Here is a 16,653-nt window from a genome sequence, read left to right as displayed (position 1 = left end):
GTACCACCCTGGTGGCTCAGAGGTAAAGTGTCTGCCTGCCATGTTGGAGACCTGGGTTAGATCCCTGGGTCAGGAAGATCCCCTGGAGAATGGCAACCCACTACAGTACTCTTGCCTAGAAAATCCTATGGACACAGGAGCCTGGTGGGCTACAGTCTGTGGGGTTGCAAAGAGTCGGACATGACTGAGCGACTTCACTCACTCAACCCTTTAGTATTCCAGAAAGAGGACCTTGTTTCCTTATTACCTCATTTAATCAAGGCAGCTAAACCTTAGCTTGAAATAGAGGATGTATAACCTTGGGGAAAAGCATGTTGACTTAGGTTTGTGCTTAATAAGAGCACCACCTGCTGGCCTTGAAGAGCTTGCCAGGACAACTAGCTGTATCCTTGAGGCTACGCAACTTAGCAGCAGGAGGAGGAAGTGAGCGTGACTGAACACCATGAGAAAGTGTGCTTGAGAAAATGGTGAATCATGGAATGTCAGACTCTGGTGGGCCTGAAGCTAAACTCTTCTTTTTGTTTGAAGAAATAGTAACCTAAGGTGATGTTTCTTGTCATTGACCTGGTTAAGGATCTGTACCCTCCTGTCCGGTTAATACCACTTTAATGGCCATTGCCTATGCAGGTGTGAAATGTGTGGAGTCCTCTAGCTGAACTATTGTTCTCTTCCATTTTTATAACTCTTCTTTGCTTACTTTCAGGTCCTCTGTGTCTATTTTCAGAGTTGTAGCTCTGTGTGGATCCCAGGTGTTATTACTCAGAGCGTGAACTCAGACTAGCAATTCCTAGGAGATCATTTTTGTTCACTGATTTTGGGGGATTTAACTGAGTTTCTCTTCACTTTTATACGAAAGCTGCTAAAACATAGCAAACTTGTAGCAATGTATAGTAGCTCGAGTCCCATAAACAGTTTATTGTTACCCCAGCAGCTTATTCAGCGAGTTTTATAGGCGAAGTTGCTCTTGGTTCTTCTTAATACCCAACTCCAGAGCACAAGGTAATGGTCTACATTTGTGCCAGTTTTTACTTCTGAGCATTTAAATGGAAGTGGGGAGAGGGTTAGGAGTGGAGTTTTAGTTGAAAAGTCATTAATTTAATGTGTTAGAGTTGAGAGGCGCAGTAGTCATCTAGTCTAGCAATAACATAAATGTTTTTTCTCTCTTGTGCTTAGTGAGATTGATTTATAATTAGATTAATTATAATTATTTGAGACAGGTGTAAGGTCTTGGGGTACAACAGAGAGTACTGCCATGAGCCTGTGCCTACAGCAGACAGAAGAGGTGAGAGAGAGTTAGAGCATGTGTGCTAGGATATCTCCAGCCCTTATCAGATCTTGCTGCCTCAGTTTACAGGTGAAGATGCTGAAGCCCAGACAAGTGATTTGTTCTTGTTCTATCCTCCTACTCAGTGATGGAACCAGGACCTGTGTCCAGGATTACTTATATGCACTATAAAAGAGCGAGAGGAATAAAATCACATATGCTTTTGTAGTCCCATTAAACAGCCTATGCAGATTTCCCTCAGGGTCCAGTGGTTAAGATGCACGCTCCCAATGCAGGGGGCATGGGTTTGATCCCTGGTTAGGGAAGATCCCACATGCCATGTGGTACAGCCCCCCAAAAGACCAAATAACTTAAGAAAAACCAGCCTTTGCCAAGTGGGAGTAACTCTCCTGCTGACACAGGGGATGTCCTGGGATATAGAAGAGGTGTTCCCCACTTCTTGAGCCTTCTTTATACCTTCGAACTCAGCCCAGCTTTCAGAATTTCTGTAGACAGTGCTTTATTTCCAGTACACCCTTTCCCCCAACCACTCTGAGTTAGAAAGAGCAAAGAATTTTTAATTAATTAAAATTCCCCTAAATTTAATTAAATTTGATTAATACCTCTAAACTCAATTCTTACGTGGGAGATTTTTTTTTTTTTTAACATTTGACCTTTGGGGTGTGGGATAATCAGCCATTTTATTGAGGGGCTTAGGCGGGCTGTAAGGGCTAGGAGTACAGTGAGCTCTGATTTCCTTGGCCTGGCTGAAAGCTGATCATTTATTTTAAGGGTTATGGTATGTGAATTTGTTTTTTAGTGTGTAAAAGAAAGAATGATTATAGAAAAAGTTTCACAAGAGAACGCTGTTCCCAGAGATGTGTCTTATTCTTTGAAGTGTCATGAAATACATAGTCTGTGCTATAGGAAAGAGTTAAGATTTGTTATACTGCAGAACTCTTTTGAAAAATATTCTATACTCTCCACTTCCTTGGGAATAATTTGAGAACTATCAGATTCCACCTCAGAATTAAACTGCTCCCTTCTCTGGATTTCCCTGGTGTCTCAGATGGTAAAGAATTTGCCTACAGTGCAAGAGATCCAGGTTTGATCCCTGGGTTGGGAAGGTACCCTGGAGAATGCCATGGACAAAGGAGCCTGGCAGGCTGTAGTCTATGGGATCACAAAGAGTTGCACACGACTGAGCAGCTAACACACTTAAGCATTAATTCTTTGGGCCAAAGAATAATTTCATGTTGTAGTGGCTAAGAGTATGAGTTTTAGGATTTTACAGACTTGAGTTTGAATGTTGCTTGTTCATTTCTAACCCCTGAAGGAGGAAATGGCAACCCAGTCCAGTAGTCTTGCCTGGAAAATCCCATGGGCTGAGAGGAGCCTGACAGGCTGAAGCCCATGGGGTCTCAAAGAGTCAGACACAACTGAGCTTGCACACTGTGTTAGTTACTAAACTGTGTAACCTTGACAGTTAACTCACCTTTCTAAATCTGTTTTCTGTCATTAAAAGGAGCATAGAAATTCATCATGGAATTGTTATGAAGGTGAAGTTATACACAGCACCAGCCACAATAATAACGGGTTTTTTAAATGTTCACTCCTCCCCTCTTCTTTGCCTCCCACTCCTAGTTCAGATTGAGCACATCTACTCTCCCTGGGAGCCAGAAACCCATTAATGTTTGAAGTGAAGTGAAGTCGCTCAGTCGTGTCCGACTCTTTGCGACCCCATGGACTGTAGCCTACCACGCTCCTCCATCCATGGGATTTTCCAGGCACGAGTACTAGAGTGGGTTGCCATTTCCTTCTCCAGAGCATCTTCCCGACCCAGGGTCTCCCGCATTGTAGGCAGACACTTGACCATCTGAGCCACCAGGGAAGTCCTAAGTACATTAAATATAATAAATATTAAGTAATTCTGGAAAAAGAAGGCATGCCAGAGGTTGCAATGATTTTTGAATGATGGAAAGCAAGATAACTATGGAGAAATAAAACGAGAAAAATGGAGCCCAAAGCCTATGCTTTTGAGGAAACTCTTATCAGGTAGCAGCTGGTAGGGGGATGGTTCTTTACCCACACTGAAAAAGGACAGAAAAACAGGAATGGGACCTGGGCATTTGGGTAATAGATCTGGACTTGTTCTGAAATATAGCTAGGTTAGATTTTAACCCTTTTCCATAATGCAGTGATGTTTCATTCTATGCTACAGTATTGAGTATGGACTCAGGGACTGGGACTTTTGAGTATGTCTCAGGTGGTTAATGATTGAATCCCAGGAGGAACTGAGAGCTAAAGTGAGATGTGCTGATCTTCAGATGTAAAAGGACCATGAGAAGTTTTTCAGAACCCTGAAGAAAGACCCACCTGTATCCCTGGTGGTGAAGTTTCAGATTGAGACTAGAAAAGGAAAATGTAAAGTTCAAATTGCAACTCGAGGTTCTAGCCAGAGTAATAGGGCAAGATGTAGAAATAAAGGCATACAAATTGGAAAGAAAGTAAAGCAGCTTTTTGTAAATGATGTACTTGTGTGTGTAGAAAATTCTAAGGATTCCGCAACAGCTAACAAAACTTAATAATAGATTTAAGAAGATCACAGGATACAGGCCACTATATTAAAAATTACTATATTCCTACATACTAGCAGTAAGCAATTATAAACAGAAATTTTTTAAAGTGGTAATGATGACATTATCATTTGTAAGTCATCAGAAATATGAAGTACTCAAATTTAACAAAAGGTGTATAAGAACTGTACAATGAAAACCAACCAACACTGATGAGAGGAAATAAAAGAAATCCTAAATAAATGGAGAGAGATACCATGTTCACAGATTGGAAGACCTGGTATTGGAGTTCTCCCCAAATTGGCCGAGTCAATATAATACCACAACAAGCTTTTTTTCCACCAAAAGTTTAAAAGAAGAAGCAGAGCACCTACAAATGACTGAGTAAAATTCCATCTTATTGGTGACGCTGTAGTGATAGCTTTAAGGATCTGAGAGAGAACTGGTTTTAATCTTGAAATGCTAAACTCATGTTCGCATTCTTAGGAAAATAAGGAAACTAACAAAACGGAAAGATGCAAGAAAGAGTAATGAACCCCCCCCCCAAAAGGTAGAAGTTATAATTAAGTCTAAAAGATTTAATCTGTAATATTCAATATTAGCTCATCCACTTAAAAACCTAGATAATCCCCAGATAGGGAGGTCGTGGGGGTCTGGAGGAAGGAAGGGAAAATGATCTAGTTCTTATTAGGGAAAGATGCAGTGCCCAGTCCAGTGTCTGATAAAGTAGCAGACAATAAATAGTTGTTGAAGGAATATATATCCTGATTAACTTTATGTTGAAAGAAAAAAATACCTTGAAATGTTTCAGTTTCTAGAAAAATAAGAACAGGATGTTTATCAGTCTTTCAAACCAATAGAGTTTAACAGATTTAATGGAACACAGGAACAAAGAAAAGACCATCATAGATTTTGGATTTGTTTGGAACTTGAAAATAAATGTCAGCGGTGACTTCCCTGTGAGTTAGAAGAGTGACCTTCAGTGATGTTCCAATAAACAGATCTTCCCCATGACAGTGCTTGTTCCTCACAGTCATCCTGCCACTGAGCACATAAGAGAAGGGTGTGAGGTGGGTCTCGCTCCCTGGAGAGCCGGAGCCCAGGGGTCTGGACTGATGGTGGCATTTTGTGTTTCTTGCAGATGTCCCCACAAGCCTGCACTTCCAGAGCATGCTGAAATCTCAATGGCAGAACAAGCCTTTTGACAAAATCAAACCTCCAAAAAAGTTTTCACTTAAGCACAGAGCACCCATACCAGGCAGTCTGCCAGATCCAACTCGTAAAGACAGGCACAAGTTGGTCAACTCCTTCCTAACAACAGCCAGTAAGTTTCAGGGGTCCATAGAGTCCTCCAATTACTTTTCTATTCCTCTGATGTTCTCCAGTTACTGGTATGGCCATGGCAGTGTGATGGGGTTGGGAGAGGCAGTTGACAGATGGAAGTTCAGCCCACAGTCTTTTCTGCTCACCTTGGGTGCTCTGGAATGGACTGTGAAAGCTGTTCCAGACATCAGATGTTCTGGGGCTCAGTGAACAGCCAAGTGGGGCATGGTATCGGGTGCATCTGTGAGCCGGCTGTCTTTTGTAGTGTGGTGTCACATTTTTCTCCAGTTAAGAGCCTGGTGGGCTCCCTGGCCTGTTCTGGCCAGTGTGTTGCTTGCTAGCAGCTTCAGTCCCAGAGGACTGTCCTGCTGCCCTGGGTGTCTGTCATTGACCTAGAGAGAACTCAAGAGCTTGGAACTCAAATAAGAAAAGGTTGAGAGAAGATATTTCACAGCTCTTTTTCTGTTCCCCTCTTCAGAGCTGTCCCATCACCAAACCCGGCCTGACAGGACCCACAGGCAGCACTTAGACGATGTGGGGGCCGTGCCTATGGTGGAACGAGTGACAGCGCCAAAAGCAGAGCGCTTGCTCAATCCGCCGCCACCCGTGCATGACCCAAACCACAGCAAAATGAGATTGCGAGACCATTCATCTGAGAGAAGTGAAGGTAGGGCCAGGCCCGGCACCTCCACCTGCATTTGCACCTGCGCAGGGCTTTCTGGGGCAGCTGGGCTTCCTGTAACTGCCCCTGGCTGTGTCCTTCACTTGCTAGGAAGGCAGAGTAGAGGGGTCCGACCGCTTCTAAGTGTAGGTCACTCTTAACTGCTATGGCAACCTCTGCTCCACCCCCTGCCTCCCATCAGCCAGTTTGCTTCATCTTTTTAAACTCTAGGCTTAGAAAGCATTTTTGCCTTTACTGAGTATTGCTGGCCTTCCTAACTTGTGCTGGAAGTAGAGCAGGTTGAGGTAGCCACGTATTCCTCTTTTCTGTTGACCTCTGCAGTGTTGAAGCATCACACGGACATGAGCAGTTCAAGCTACTTGGCGGCCACCCACCATCCACCACACAGTCCCTTGGTGCGACAGCTTTCCACCTCCTCAGACACCTCTGCACCCACCAGCTCTAGCCCGCAGGTCACATCCAGCACGACTGTAAGTACCCGCGTGGAGTGGGCTGGACAGCCCCTCTGCAGTGACAGCTCCCTCCAGTTGGTCTGGAGGACAGTGTGAAAAGAGGGTCGTGAGGGCCAGGGCAGTTATGGGGACTTAGCTCATCCTGACTTGTGTGTGTGTCTTTTTTAAGTCAAAGTGGTGCTATTTAATCCTCCATTACATTGTTTTCCTTGAGTTGTTCTTAGTAGAAATGGATCTGAGCTGAGCCAGCCATAGAAAGCTTGAGGCAGAGACAAACTCTTGGGTTATCTGTGTTCAAGATACATGGGAATGAGCTTCACACAGAGCGCCACACTACCATGACTCTTAACTCCGTCGGCCTGAGAAGTAAACATGAGAGGAGGGATGCAAAAGAGGTGTCTGTGGGCCTTAGAGACGTTTGATGTCCTTGTTTTTAATCTCCTGGGAAGTGGAGCTGGAGTGCTGGGAATAAACACTGGGTGCTTGGAAGGGAAGGTTGATATGGAGCCTGTTTTTTAGGTGTGCAGAGCAGAATTACAGATCAGTAGGCCACACTGGCAGGACCGACATGTGCGCTCATAGTGGCAGGCTGACTCCTGATCAGCTTTTGCAGTACCACTCTCCACCCCGAAAGCAGTTTGCACGGCCATTCCAGACACACAGTCACATTAATACTCTCTGATGTTTTCATTCCTCAGAACGTGCCTCCTTGAACACATACCTGTAGCTGCTTTGTGCCCCCCAAAAGCATCCCTTATATAGTAATCATCGTAATCATAATGGAGGTGGTGATAATAGAGTGCTGCTGCTATGATGTTTACTGTATCCGTGCTAGGGACATATGTGTTACCGCATTCAACCTGTAACACACTTTAAGGTGCGGGTGGTATAGAAGATTCCCATCTTGTTGGCAGGAAAACTGAGGCTTTCCAAGGTTAAGTAAATAGCATAAGGTTAGGCGACCTACCAGGGTTACCGTTGGGATTCCAACCCAGGCAGTCTGGCCACAGAGCCAGCTCTCTTGAGTTGTGCAGCGCAGAGTGAACCCTGGGTTGGGGCACAGCGAAGGTGACTTAGGCAGGGGCTCTGATGCCCCTTCAGAGCTACATCAAGAAGCTTAAGCCCACAAAATGTGCTCACTAGGCTCTGCGATCAGGTGGGAATTCACATCCTTCTGTCTTCGCTCTTAAAAATCAGACAGTCTTTCCCAGATGACCTTGTTCCTCCCCTCTTCATCCCCTCCCACACCCACAGGTTTTATCTCCATAGCTGTGTAGTCTCTGTGGTAAGCCCAGGTATCCATTAGCAGGGAATCTCAGAAAAACAAACGATTTTACAGAGACTAATTCTTATGGAAGTCTTCTCTCAGATCCAGGACTTGATGAAACTTCAGTGTTTTTTCACATGCTGCTTTCTCATGCCTGGAAAATGTAAACTTAGGCCCGAATCACTTGAAATTTTTACTTACTATCTAATGAGCATGTATTTTGTATATACTACTGTGCTGACCCTTAAGGCTCTCGTTGCCAGATTTTTCCAAAGAATCTGGATTTATTTAATAGCAGGAAGAGTGATGGGCCAGATAAGGTGAGAGGCGACAGGACACTGGAGAGGGGTGGGGAGGAGGGGGATGGGCTGTGTGCGCACGCTTGCCGCGGAAAGCCACAGGAGCCGCCGACGTGTGCAGCAGAATCACCTCTGTGGTCTTTTTTTCTTTGGTTTTTTCTTCTTGGACTCCCTGGATATTCTGATTTGATAGTTTGAAGAGATGGGGCCCTGAACCTATTTTTTCTCTTTTAAATATCATCTTGTGCCTCACCTTCTGGCAGTCAGATTTGGGAACCACTTTTCATTCTCATCACCTGCCCTCCACCTCGGTCCTAAACAGGAGAACTTAGGTTAGACCAAGTGAGTGTCTTCTGGAATTGGGGCATCTACATGTGGGGTGAGGGCTGAGCCTGTTGAACCCCACAGCCCGCTCCTGTCTCCCTGCCTTGAAGGTACTGACAGAAGGCCCAAGGAGATTCAGGGAAAATACATACCTGCTTCTGCCAGCAGTTTCACACTTGTTCTTGACCACGATCCAGGGAAAGCTGTCTATTGAGGTTCCTTCGGGTACACTTCCTGCAGTGGGGTGTGTGAGTTCAACAGACATGTGGCAGAGGCCTGTGGGGGTGAGTCCACTGAACCTCAGCCAGGCAAGGCTTGCAAGTCTCTTCAGCTGTTCTGGGCAGCCAGTTACCCTGAATTCGTGAAGCCAGTGCCAGTCTGTTCTCATTGATAGCAGAGGAGACTGAGGTGAAAAAGACATTGTGATAACCTGAAATCATAGGTGACAGCTGCTAAGATCCTGGCCTGGGAAATACTGCCTTTCGGCATTCTCTGAGAAGGTCCTGAAATGATCGGATGGATCCCCTTCCAGGAACAGGAAATAAAGGGAAACGGCCTCTTCCTCCTATCCCCCCTCACTGACCCCTTCCCTCTGGGCTGACCACACTTGCTGGTTTGAGTTTGAATGCAGCCTCTTAGGTGTTTGCAGCTGTGTTGTCACCATGGCAGCATGTTTGTCATCCCACTGTTTGCCTCTGGCCTCTCACAGCTCAGTTGCCAGTCTCTGTTTCAGGGCAGGGTGTTTGCTATCTGGACACAGGCCCCTCCATCTAAGAAACCGTGCCCCTTGGCTCCCTGCTCGATTCCTCTTCCGGTCTCCCAACTGCTGCAGAAGGCCCCGCCCCTACTCCCTAATATCGGATCCTTATTGTTTTTTCCCAGGAGTTTGATCTTAACTTCCTGTAGGAGTGAATCTCCTTTCTCCAGGAGTGTGAGCTCTACAGCCAAGGCCTCTTCATCCATTTCCCTCCACTCCTCTCCATTGATACAGCTAGAACACTCTCAGCTTTTTCCCTGAGAATAATAGCCAGAAAGGGGAAATCACATAAGGGTTCAGCAGATGGTGGGCACAGATTTAGCTGAAGAGTTCAGATCTGTGAGAAGAAAGTGCTTTCATGGCAAACAAGGTTAGCAGATCCACTGAGTTCAGCCTCCCATGGGGCATCTTTCAGGATGGAAGAGTTCATCTTTTTAGTCCAGAGAGTTACCTCTAGGCTTAAGCATTGCTTTTTCCACCGTGGGTCTGTGTCATAGAGATAAAAGGGGGAAAACAGGAGGTTTGGGGGGAGGGTTGTTAAAGGTGGTTATTGGTGATCCTGTTTTAAATCTCAGGTTTAGGATTTGATGTGTGTAGAATTGTTCCTCCCTTTTAAACTTGCCTTTGTCTTACAGCAGCCAGTAAGGAGGAGAAGGGGAGAGAGCTCCTTTGATATTAACAACATTGTCATCCCAATGTCAGTCGCTGCAACCACGCGTGTAGAGAAGCTCCAGTACAAGGAAATCCTTACCCCCAGGTAGAAGCCCTGCACTAGCGGCTCTGCTCTTTGGTCTCCCTGTTACTGCCATTTCCCTGTCCCCTAGTCACTGCGTTGTGGGGCCTAGCCTTGGCTTTTGTCATTAAGAGAAGGGATCGGAGTGAAATTATTTCTATATATAATTTTCTTCATTATATGTGCACCAACCAGACCACAGGCCACAAACTGGCTATAGACATCTTTTGTTTGATGCATACAAATGTGTTTTAAAATACTGAATTTGTTGTCAGCATCAAAGCAAGATTTCACATAGGAATCTTTATTTCCAGCTTTTGTTGACAAATCAAAAATTTGGGCAACCCCGTCTATGCATCCCCATGTGGTAGCAACCAGTTGGTGCTGAGTAGCGTTGGTCCCCTTTAAACAGGTTCTTCTGTTTGAGTTTGTCGGTCCCCCAGCTCTGCTGCCACCCTCAGCTTGCTTTCCCTGTTTCTGGCCCTTGTGGGCATCAAGTGTGAGGCTTCTGATGGAAAGAGTCCCCCGGAGCTGAGAAGACCCAGTGAGAGCAGGTGGCGAGCACTCGTTCCCTCGCGCGTGTGTTTTTCTGGCTCGACTGCCTGCATTCTCACAATTCTGCCTTCTTGGTTTTGCAGCTGGCGGGAGGTTGATCTTCGGTCTCTGAAGGGGAGTCCTGACGAGGAGAACGAGGAGGTAATGGCATGGTCGGTCCTCTCAGAAGAGCACACACACTGCAGATACTTCAAGACCTGTGGGGGTCAAGTGCAGGCTTCATTGTATTCTTGTCCTTACCAGGAAGAGCCTAGTATGCGGGGGAGGGGGGACGGTGTGCTGCTTCTAGAACTGATCTACCGCCCCTTAAACGTGACTTCCTGGCGGAAAGAGGGGGTCCACAAAGGTGCTCTTTTGTAGATCGAGGACCTTTCTGACGCAGCCTTCGCCGCTCTGCATGCCAAATGTGAGGAGATGGAGAGGGCTCGGTGGCTGTGGACCACGAGTGTGCCACCTCAGCGGCGAGGCAGCAGGTGAAGGGGCAAGCGCAGGTCCCCAGGGCCTGTGGAGGGGAGGGGCGGCGGGGAGCTCGGGCCCAAGCTGTGTCCGTCGGTCATCACTTAGTTGCTCTTCGTATTCCTCACTGGCAGTGGTGGAGAATGCACAAGTTCCTTGATGTTTGTTGAGACCAGTGCGGGTATAAGGAGTCAAAGGCTGGGTCCTCGCTGAGTGGTTACTGTCCGGTTATGACACACTGTGGTGGTCTCCCAACTCCAGGAGTAGGCCATCTGGGAAGTTGAAGGCCGATCGGGGGGTGTGGTGATACAATTGGAACCAGCTCCCCTTCTGTGGACAGTGGAGTGTGCACAGCTCTGTGGTCTCCCTTGACTTGGGAGAACTGTCCTACCCTCTCTCCTTTAGTGTTACAGTGAGCAGCCCTCAGGGTTCTCAGGTAGAAGGGTTTAGGGCTCTTGTTTTTGCTTTTTGCCCATAGCGTGTGCCTGCCCTTGTGCACCGTGATGGGGGAAGCGAGGGTTTGTGGTTCCAAGGAGAGAACTGCTGGCGTCCATCTGCCTCAGCTCTGCTGGCTGGGAGGCTTTTGTCATGCATGACATGACATGCTACCTTTTTTGGCATGACAAAAGCTTGCCACCTCCCCAACCCCAAAAATGAATATACGAGAAACTCCCTGTCACCAGGCACTCAGATTGCACTTCTTGGGGTACAGGTCTTACCGGTCATCAGATGGACGGACAACACCCCAACTGGGCAGTGCCAACCCCTCCACCCCCCAGCCCGCCTCCCCGGACGTCAGCAGCAGTCACTCCTTGTCGGAGTTCTCCCATGGGCAGTCCCCCAGGAGCCCTATTAGCCCAGAGCTGCACTCAGCCCCCCTCACTCCCGTGGCTCGGGACACCCTCCGACACCTGGCCAGCGAAGACACACGCTGTTCCACACCAGAGCTGGGGCTGGACGAGCAGGTGAGCAGCAACACCTTTCCGTGGGATTGAGGGCGGCAGATGGGGCAGTTGTGGGGATAGTACCTGCTCAAGACGGACTTTGATTTTATGGACCACCCCCTCCCCCCCGTCCCCAGTTTGAAGGGGACAAGGGACTGTACTTGAAGACCTTCTGAAGGTGCCATGGAACACTGGCCCTTGTAAACAAGGATGCCTGTTCTGAGAATCGTCCCCAAGCCTGCCCCAGAGCTCACAGACCTGGGGCTGGTCCTCACCATGGCATCTTGTCTGCCCACAGTCCGTCCAGCCATGGGAGCGGCGGACCTTCCCCCTGGCGTACAGCCCTCAGGCAGAGAGTGAGGACCAACTGGATGCACAGGAACGGGCGTCCCGCTGCACTCGGCGCACCTCGGGCAGCAAGACTGGCCGGGAGACAGAGGTGGCGCCCACCTCACCTCCTGTCGTTCCCCTCAAGAGTCGGCATCTGACGGCCACAGTCACAGCTCAGCGTCCAACTCACAGATGAGTGGGATATGAGAATCTAAACAGACTCACTAACTATTGGCATTAAAGCTTCAGAAATCTCTGCGTTTGATATTCAAACATCATATGCCGAAAATTTTCACAGTTTTTAGTGAATTTAAGGAATTTAGATTCTACTTTGGTATTTTTTTTTTCTTGTTTTGATTTTTGTTCTGTTTTGGTTTCCATGTTTTCTTGTCACACACCTGAGCACTTCCTCCAGTTGGCAAACAGAAGTTCAGGATAAGAGCCTGCTGGCCTGGTCCCGGCACCTCCTCTGCACTGTTGAATCACTGGACTTAGCCATGTCGGATGGTCAGCCCTCTCCTTCGCCCCAGTGGGCAGGGTGGGACAGCCAGGTGGGCAGAGGGGAAGGACTCTCCAGCTCAGTGTCGCCCCCTGAGGTGAGGGTTGGGGAGAGCAGTGTGCTCTGGGCTTTTGCTGGCCTGCCCCTCTGGGGCTTGGCTCAGCTCTGGCCCCCCCAGCTGGGTCCCCTTGGTCGTCTGTGCTGGAGCACCCCAACCAGAACCTCTTGACCGGCCCTGCCAGCTATTCCCACTCAGCCCTCAGCTGACAGAATGGCATCCCCTTGTCCCTCAGATCTTGGAGACCTACCAGGGTTTCCTCTGCGTTCAGTCGTCCCTGTCTTAACTCCTTAACTGCAGTAACCTGGCTGTGGCTGCTCGGGTCCCCATCCTTCCCAGTCCCCTCGTCTGCTCCCCCACGCCAGACACACACCCACACACGTGGTCCTTCCCCTTGGAACATTTTTTCCACTTAACCTGGTCTGTGGAAGTGTAGGGTCTTCCCACTCCTCTGAGACCGTAGGGAGTCTGGGAAATGAGCAGCCATCTCCCCTCTATAGTTCTGTTTCCACTGGTGGAGTCACTCGGAGTCATTTGGTCGTATCCCCCTCCTCTGCCAATCCAGTTCCCTGTCGGTGTCTGTCAGCCCTTCCTCTCTCGAGCTCCTTTGCCTGTGGAACACTGTCTGGTCCTTGCTGTGGTTCCTGTCACTCCCCGTCACCCCCTGGGTCAACCACGTGCCTGTCTCATCTATGATCACATCACCAAAAGGGGGGCAATAAAGACTTTTTTTTTTTTTTTGCCATTTTGTAATCGTATAAAAATAGTAGACAAACTGCTTAATGTTGGGGTTTTTTCACAATTTTCAACATTAGTGATTTTTTTTTTTTTTGATTCTGTTTGCAAGTTAAAGGGTTTGTCATTGTTTCTTTAAAAAAAACAATAATGCACCATATCCCTATGCATAAAGTGCTTCTTCTATTTATAAGGTTGAAAATTCTGAATAACCCTTTTAGCATTGTAAAAAAAAAAAAATCAAAAATGGAAAAAAAAAAACTTGTATTTTGTAAATATTTTCTTTTCCTGCTTTGAGCTGTGTATTGGCAGCGAAACATGTAGCTGTCTTTGTTCTATAGAAATGCTTTTCTTCAGAGAAGCTGATCTTTGTTAATGTCTTGATTCTGTTCGCAAAGCACAGACTAGTGCTTAAAAAAAAAAAAAAGGAAGGAAAAACTGAAAAAAATAATAAAAAGTTACAGAACGTAGTATGCCAGGCCTTTCTTGTCACTGGACGTGGTAATGGTGGTGGTAAGGACCTGCCCTCCTGGGGGAGTTCCTCTGACTGGCACCGAACCTTGGGAAGGCTCCGTGCCATTTTCCGGGCATAGGCGGGCTGCTCTGACGGCCACCATAGAGGGGGTGTGGGGGGTAAGAGATGTCAGGAGGAAAGGTGGTGGTGGTTGTATGTAAATAATTGACCCATTGCCCTCTTTTTTTGTTTTTTGGCTGTGCTGGGTCTTCATTGTGGTGCGCAGGCTCTTCATTTCTATACTCGGGCTTTAATGTTCCTACCTCTAGTGAGGCCAGCCGGCAGGGTGGCTTTTTTGGTTTTTTTTTTAATCTATTCTAAATTGCTCTCTAGGGTTCTCAGGTGGCTGTTAGACAAAGAATCCACCTGCCAATACAGGAGACATGGGTTCATTCTTGATCCAGGAAGATCCCACATGCTGAGTGGCAACTAAGCCCATGCACCACAACTACTGAAGCCTCAGCAGCACCCTGGAGCCAGTGCTCTGCGGCAAGAGAAGCCGCCGCAGTAAGCCCACGCATAGCAACGAAGACCCAGCACAGCAAAAATAATACAATTGTAAAGAAAATAAATTGCTCCCTAGTGGAGATTTCACATCTCACCTTTGACCTCCTCTGGGGTTGAGATCACTGAGGATTTAATATACTTTGCACAGAGCCTGAGCTGGTTCTCAGCAGCTTTCTTCTGAGGAAAGAAGAAAAGTTTTGATTCTCTTTGTAGAAGATGAGTAAGTGGGCGGGCCTGGTTCTCTCGCTGCTTCCTTTTTCCCTTTTCACAGCAGTCAGGTCGACACAGCCAGTGAAGCTGCCTGAGTGTTTTATATAAATTTTTTTTTTGGTCTTTTTTTCACCTGAGTTCTGAAGTAGCATTTCTCTTTGGCTGCCCTGTTGCTGCTCCTGTAGTTGGCAGTTAAGATCTGCTGTACTTAAGCTTCTGTCTGCAATGGCTAAAGCATGTCAGGAAAAGCTGAAAAAAGTGATAATTTATTTGAAACTGAAAAAATCAAAGGCCTGAGCATTATGACCTTGACATAATCACTAAGGAACAATAATTAATACGATGGGTTCTTCTCTGCTTTTCTTTTCCTCTGTAGCCTCACCAGGGGCTATTTGGGTTCCCTAATTGAGATCTAGCACTCTCCATCAGAGATGAGGCTCAGAGGAGAGCAGCTCTGATCCTGGAAGGAACCAGAGCCCCTCATTCCACTGACTGGCCCAGTCAGTGTCCTGCTTCAGCCCCAGGCCTCTCCGCTCATTCCCAGGGATCAAGAGATACCACAGAGATACCCCTGCCTTCTCAGGTCTGAATACAGTGGTTTGGGTGTTTTACAGGCTAAGTCTTGTGAGCTGAGCCACAAAGGTATTTATTGCCCTTTGAGTTGGACCAGGATGGTTTGCCAGCACCAGAAGGAGAAAATCGACTGGAAATGAACGCCTGAGAGTCCTTTCACCTTCAGGGCCCCAGAGCCGGCTGGTAAATCCTCATGTCCAGGTTTCAACAGTATTGTCATTTCCTGAGCTAAGCTCCCAAAGGCTGGGAAGGGACTTAGAAACTGTAACATCGTTTTCTGGTCCTTTGAATCCACATACAAAGGCCTTATTTAATCAGAGTAATAACTTTATTTTCCAAATTCACTTTTACAGCAACAGAGTGTAAATCATTTGTTAAAACACACAATACACGATATGGACGTTCACAGACAGGAAGCTAAGCTAAGATGGTTTCATGTCCCTCCCCCCACCCTCAAAATTAACAAAGAAATCATGGGACTTGCAAGTGCCAGAAATTGTCTTGCCCCACACTGCAAATTCACGGGGCTCAGTCCGGTAGGAGGTGAGACAGTGTCGGCGCCCAGGGTAAACCCTTTTCAAAACTGAAACCAGAAGTCTCTTGAAGCCACACTTCTGTAGAGAGGACAGGCCGATGACCTCCACCTCTGCCCTCCTCCAAGGACAGAGATCAAAGGGTGACAAGATCTTAGCAATTGTTAAAAGTACAGGCTGTGTATCTCGAGCTGGTGGGAAAGGTGACACAGAGGTGCCAATAACTTTGAGGGAAGGATGCCTCAAAGCGGCTTTGGGAGTCAGGATTGTGGGGTCCCTGTGGGCTCGGGACCTGCAAAAGAGCAGCAGGACAGAGCAGCCATATCTTGATTCCTCCACAAACCTCACCACCTGGCCAGGAAGGAGAACTAGCTGGCAGCCTGCGGCACCTGTCAGTGGAAAGGCGAAATCCCAAGCGACTTCTGGCACCCGTGGTTGAAGTCACGAAGAAAAGGGTTACTAGGCTTTGGACTACTGCACCCCTTTGCCCAGTGGTTTAACTATCTTACAGGTTCCTCCCCCCTCCCCCCTCGAACACAACAAGCAATCGCAAACAGGATACGGTCTCACCACTGAAGTCAGTTTAAATGGAACTATTGATAAAGTGAGTGGAGAGCTTGAGGGGACCAGGTGGATGAGGAACACTGACTCCGGAGGAAATTTGGGTAGGGGTGTGCCAGCTCTGGGGGGATTGTCCTCATTTAAGGTTACAAGCCAGCATCCCTTCGCAGACTCCCTGCCAGCAACTAACCTGATCACCTAAACCACGATCTTCAGGCTGATCCAACACAGGCGATTCCAGAGCCCTCTGGGAAGGAAGTACTTGGAAAGCTGGACACAAGACTGCAAGGAGGGGTGCAAGGAATGCGGCCAAAATCGGTGGCAGTAAGGAGGGGCCACATCTCTCACATCTTTACACCATGTTTTCTCCTCCTTTCTCAGAACCCTTCCAAGACCAGCTGGGACTCCGAGGACCGAGGAGAGCCTCGCAGGGGGACATCTGGGGCCCACATGATCCCTGGCATGGAACGCTCTGCCTGCAAATGGAACAGCCGGTCCCAG

General features: G+C 47.5%; 1 protein-coding gene and 1 long non-coding RNA gene across 13 annotated transcripts in view; one reads left to right on the top strand and one right to left on the bottom strand.

Annotated features, from left to right (window-relative positions):
• KANSL1 (KAT8 regulatory NSL complex subunit 1) overlaps positions 1-13,724 on the top strand; it is a 178,136-nt gene extending 164,412 nt beyond the window's left edge. For 8 of the 12 annotated variants that reach the window (XM_081576452.1, XM_081576455.1, XM_081576457.1 and 5 more), the window contains 8 exons: positions 4,982-5,164; positions 5,642-5,830; positions 6,167-6,315; positions 9,580-9,701; positions 10,316-10,373; positions 10,593-10,705; positions 11,401-11,653; positions 11,931-13,724. In XM_081576452.1, the coding sequence (XP_081432578.1) occupies positions 4,982-5,164; positions 5,642-5,830; positions 6,167-6,315; positions 9,580-9,701; positions 10,316-10,373; positions 10,593-10,705; positions 11,401-11,653; positions 11,931-12,158 (1,295 nt within the window). In that variant the 3' untranslated portion in view covers positions 12,159-13,724. The remainder of the gene's footprint in view (positions 1-4,981; positions 5,165-5,641; positions 5,831-6,166; positions 6,316-9,579; positions 9,702-10,315; positions 10,374-10,592; positions 10,706-11,400; positions 11,654-11,930) is intronic. The other 4 variants (XM_081576459.1, XM_081576460.1, XM_081576462.1 and 1 more) reach the window with 1 other exon arrangement.
• Positions 4,698-8,804, bottom strand: LOC145541084 (uncharacterized). The gene is made up of 2 exons (XR_014078767.1): positions 8,340-8,804; positions 4,698-8,177 (listed from the first exon to the last, which is right to left on the bottom strand). It is a non-coding gene; the product is annotated as an uncharacterized LOC145541084 (long non-coding RNA).
• Positions 13,725-16,653: the final 2,929 nt, after the last annotated feature.

Source organism: Giraffa tippelskirchi, chromosome 3 (genome assembly GCF_054371585.1).
Source record: "Giraffa tippelskirchi isolate mGirTip1 chromosome 3, T2T-mGirTip1v1.2.pri, whole genome shotgun sequence".
NCBI classification, from domain to species: domain Eukaryota; kingdom Metazoa; phylum Chordata; class Mammalia; order Artiodactyla; family Giraffidae; genus Giraffa; species Giraffa tippelskirchi.
Note: the sequence above shows the minus strand (reverse complement) of the source record. Positions and strands in the feature narration are given on the sequence as shown.